This window comes from Nelumbo nucifera, chromosome 5 (assembly GCF_055504915.1).
Source record: "Nelumbo nucifera cultivar China Antique chromosome 5, China Antique-T2T, whole genome shotgun sequence".
Taxonomy (NCBI): Eukaryota; Viridiplantae; Streptophyta; class Magnoliopsida; order Proteales; family Nelumbonaceae; genus Nelumbo; species Nelumbo nucifera.
The window spans coordinates 28585417-28590302 of NC_142653.1; the positions used below are offsets into that span (position 1 = coordinate 28585417).

At 38.0% G+C, this 4886-nt stretch overlaps 1 protein-coding gene across 1 annotated transcript; it reads right to left on the minus strand.

Annotated features, from left to right (window-relative positions):
• Positions 1-545: 545 nt before the first annotated feature.
• Positions 546-4078, minus strand: LOC104600138 (uncharacterized). The gene is made up of 2 exons (XM_010262980.3): positions 3801-4078; positions 546-1809 (listed from the first exon to the last, which is right to left on the minus strand). Exons 1-2 carry the CDS (start codon positions 3964-3966, stop codon positions 740-742), a joined length of 1236 nt encoding a protein of 411 aa, XP_010261282.1. The 5' UTR covers positions 3967-4078; the 3' UTR covers positions 546-739.
• Between the last annotated feature and the right edge of the window lie 808 nt (positions 4079-4886).

A 4886-nucleotide genomic window follows, 5' to 3' on the forward strand; every position in this document is an offset into this window, starting at 1 on the left:
CTCCGAAGTATAGTTAATTTGCACAATATTTTGCAAAGTTTATTTTTTCACGAGTGAATTCATGAACTCCTGATTCACACAAAATTAAAGAATCAGTTTAAATTGGTGTAATTTGACATTTCAATGCTTCTTGCAGTCTCATCATCAAGAAGAAACAACTTATAAAATACAAAAAGCATTACGAATATGGCGGCAATTACAAACAATTGATTATGAAGAAAAAAAAGGTAACATTGCCTCTCTGTCTAGCACATGCTTTTTCCAAATAGGTTTTCGCCTTACACCTTCTACCTTGAAGACTTTATTACACTAGTAAAATTTCAAGCCGATTTTTTCACAATAAAAAGTGACTATGGATACATGAAATAGTAACTGTCTAAGCATACAGTGGGCATAAAGATGACATATATGTCCTTTACTCTTACTTCAGGAACTGTTCATTTTATAACCATTCAGAAACTGCCCCTTTATAACTATTCAGAAACGATCCGCTTATAACCATATAAGAAAATGTCTACTAAAGAGTCTTCACAACGAAATTGTCATGGAAATCAAAAAGAGAAATAACACCTACAGTTCCCACACTTTATCATCAATAGATAGATAAGACTTACATAAACATAGAAAAACAAAACAAATCTACCTTCATCGAAGGCATTGCCACATACACATTTACTAATACTCGTAAACACATGAAAGGAGTCCTACTTTAATTACACCAATGACTTTTGAACTGACTTCAAGGATGGGATGAATAAGGTGGAAGAGGAGGCCAGCCACCAAACTTAGGGGGGATATAATACTTCGGAGGAAATTTGGGGAAAGGAGGCAAGGGTTTTTTGTAAATGGGAGTGATCTTGGGGATTGGTGGAAACTTAGGGTAAGGAGGGAGCTGGGGGATGGGTGGACATGGTTTCTTATAGATTGGAGTAAAAGGTGATTTATAAATTGGGATTGGCGGTGGGAGTGGCTTCTTGTAGACAGGGGGCTCGTAGATTGGCACTGGTGGTGGGAGAGGTTTTTTGTAGATTGGGGGTTTATAGACTGGAATGGGCGGTGGGAGAGGCTTCTTATAGATTGGGGGCTTGTAAATTGGCACTGGTGGAGGGAGAGGCTTCTTATAGATTGGAGGTTTATATACCGGAATAGGCGGTGGAAGAGGTTTCTTGTAGACTGGGGGCTTGTAAACTGGCACTGGTGGAGGGAGAGGCTTCTTATAGATTGGGGGTTTATAGACTGGAATAGGTGGTAGAAGAGGCTTTTTGTAGACCGGGGGCTTGTAAATTGGCACTGGTGGTGGGAGAGGCTTCTTATAAACTGGGGGCTTGTAAATTGGTATTGGTGGAAGGAGAGGCTTCTTATATACCTTTGGTGGCAATGGAGGGAAAACCACAGGAGGATAATAGACCTTATGAGGGAAGGGCTTGTACCATGGATGCTTAAACATTGGGTGGACGCTTGGGAAAGGTGGTAATTTGGGTAATGGTGGGTACTTGAAATGAGGCCATAGGAAAGCCGATGTGCAGGTAATCGGCGAGAATGCCAACTTTCCGGTCGGCCCATACTTTTGCTTTCCGTTATCCTTCGACTTCAAAATGATCTTTGAGGAATCGAGGCCGTTGTGTGTTGGGCACGGGGAATTTGAAGCACCGTAGAGCTGTGCAAAGCATTCCTCCTTTAACTCTCCATTCTCTTTCACGATTTCGCTGGGAAGATTTACTTTGAATTTCCCTTCATTGTCGAGTTCACCGATGCCTCTTGTCTTAAACTCTCCCTTTGCGTCTTTGCAATCAATGGCCACGCGGAGCCCTACAGTTAAGGCAAATGCAAGTAACAATAATAACCAGCATATTTTAATGCAAGCTTGTTGGGCAAAAGGACTTAGTACCCCATTTTACCAAGATATTAATAAGACAAGCTTTGAGACTAGAGATAGTTTAATAACCTTTTGTCAAACTGTATTGGACAGAAAGTTCGCATGCATATTTAACTTTAATGAATTTAATACAAATGAGGGAGCTAGGAGGAGCATAACTGCATAAGCATAAATAGATCACTAACAAAGGCCCAAACATAAATAGATTTTTCTTTTTTCAAAACCCTAAGTATAAATAGATCATTAACTAAAATAGCTCATTCATAAACTGTTCTACTCTTTTTATGATCATCATCCATTGGTATGGATTTAGATAGAGAAGACAAGGGGGCTAAGTATATATATATGATCAATTCCACCGACCATCGACTTTGAATTGCTAGAAATTGGGCAACATTTGATTACATTTCAAAGAAACGTTTTTCGCTGTTTTCAATTCCAAAGGAGGCAACGTGGTTTGTTTTTTGTGCCCAAAGACGGGAAAAAAATAGGATAAGCATTCCTTTTTTTTTTCTGAAATACAATTAAATACCGATTAAGCCTATGAATCTCTGATTTAGCTTTCAATGGGAATACACGATGGTCCAAAATTCTTCACCAAAATCTTGGTAAAACATGAATGGGTTAAACTGGTCACATTATTTATCATAGCCCACGAATAGCTTCAATTGACATGGGCCTCGCATATGCAACCACAATTCAAATCTCCTACCCACAGGACAAAGGGTCTTACATTGACAATATCTCTCCAATTTGTATGTTCTCATTCATGGAGAGATGTTTCCAATGTACAGTTGTATCATACTATCATGTGGGTAGAAGATTCAGATTTATGCAATCATCAACGATTCTTTATTTTTTTGATCAGTAACTTATTTAGATAAATGTTTCTTAAGTAATACTTTCTTGAGTAATGCATTTATTGGGATAAGTTAGGCAATTTACTATTTTTACCCACTTAGAAAGATATTAATGATATCCAAAAAAAGGTATATTTATCATGGAACCCATAATAAGTAAAAGAAGGGTTATTTTCTAAAACCTACTCTATAATTTGTGTTTTACTAAAATATCCCCTATAGTTTGTATTCAGTTTACTTAATCAGCCTTTCATTAGATGAAAGTGGAAAATTACAGTTTTAGCACTAACATCCATTCAAATAAATTTAATCAAAAGAAATTGAAAACAAAAATATCATTTTTGCCCCTTGTAAAACACAAACAATCACTCCATTTTTCTCTAATTGGACAAATAGTTCTTAATGAAAGGTTGATTAAGTAAATAAATTGCAAACTATAAGAAGGGTTTTAGTAAAATACAAACTATAGAGTAGGTTTAAGTAAATCCATGAAACCATAAGGGATATTCTAGTAAATAACCTAAAAAATAAAAAAAAAAATTTGACCAACTCTCCCCCCAACTTACCAGAAAAACGAACAGGCCCAAGGCCCATCATGTTTATGCTCACTTGTGTGTACGTTCTGTTTTCAGAAGTCATTCACGAAAGTTCTCTCTCTCTCTTTCTCTCTTGATTCTATTCAAAATTTGTTCATCGTATTTCATATGCTTAGTTGTTTTTCAGTCTCTTGACTGCAGAGCTGTATCAAAGAAGGTTGCAAACAATTGGGCCCTCAGTCTCAACCGAACAAACCACTCTACAAGACAGTATTCAGTTGAGAACCACGACACAACTGGGTTAGAAACTTAGAATTGAATCAGATATTATAGAAGAGAAAAGAAAATTAAGAAAGAACTTTTGTTCCGTTCCACGGTGAATAACAAAGAAAATCGCCCGTGGTTGAGAGAATCTTAAACTTCAAACGATAACATGAGTTGAGTGGCCATGTTAACTCCGGTCGATGGTCGAAGCAAAAGTGAACTCAATATCATAGGTTAGTGAAGCGCACAAGATAACTTTTTTACCTGAAAATGCATGGCTACTCTTAATATTGTTCTTTACACAATCCACGCATTCTCCAACGCCAAACACCTCGACCGACTTATCATCGCAGCGGCAGAAACCTACACTCAGTAGCAGAGTGACCCAGAAGCCCAAACGGGCTCCTCCACAAAAAGAAAGAGCCCTCATTGGGGATGCAAGTACGCCCCCCAATGATCAGAGAAGCAAGGGATGAAGGAAAGTAGCAACTCGGTAAGAAGCTCGTAGGCCGTAGCTTCTTTGTGTGATTTAAGTGCGAGACCCTTGGACCTTATTATATAACAAACTAGAGAGTGAAAGAGAGTGAAAGAGTTACTTAAAAAAACAAAAAATACAGTGTGAATGAGGCTCGCCGACAGAGTCCATAAAGTCTTCACATGTGGTCAAGTCCCATTGGGTTACTGTGCGTCAGTGCGTGTATATGAGAGATAACAAAGCTAAACAATGCTCACCGGTTTTGCTGATCAACTGCCGTTTTCTTCATTGAATGAGATTCAACTACTGCGCCTCTCCATTTCATTAAACCCCAGCTTGATTACCAATTCTAATAATAAATACGTAGTCATCAACTAGAGCATTCTTCATTATTTCCCCATGTATTTCGTAATTAGAGCTGTTCATGGCCAGGCTCGGGCTTTGGCTTTTGCCAAATTTGAAGGGCCCCAGTCTGAAGCCCCATCCAGAACAGGAACAGCCCGTGAACAGGTCTTATATTCATAATATTTCATACTTTGTATTGTAATAATCATGGATTTCAAAACCGGACTGGAACAGACGGTCAGACCGGAAAAATCGGGAATCGGTCACCTGGTCGGTTCCATTACCTTCCAAAACAGTTGATTTTAATTAACAAACCGTTGAACCGGCCAATTAACTGTTCAAATGGTTTTAATCGTTTTCTAATTTTTTTTAATTTTTTATTTTTGTCAGAACTCGAACGATCGGACTGTTCAAACCGGTAATTGGACCCCTGACCGGTTCATTTTTAAAAACCATAGTACTGATTTATGATAAAATCCCCCAAGAATTCTTTTTTACTAGAGTATATATCCTCTGGTTACGAGTTGTAG

Coding starts and splice junctions, on each gene's coding strand:
- LOC104600138 (XM_010262980.3), bottom strand. CDS start 3,966: ATGAGGGCTCTTTCTTTTTGTGGAGGAGCCCGTTTGGGCTTCTGGGTC. Junction 1,810..3,800: donor GAGTAGCCATGCATTTTCAG/GTAAAAAAGTTA, acceptor CCTTAACTGTAG/GGCTCCGCGTGGCCATTGAT.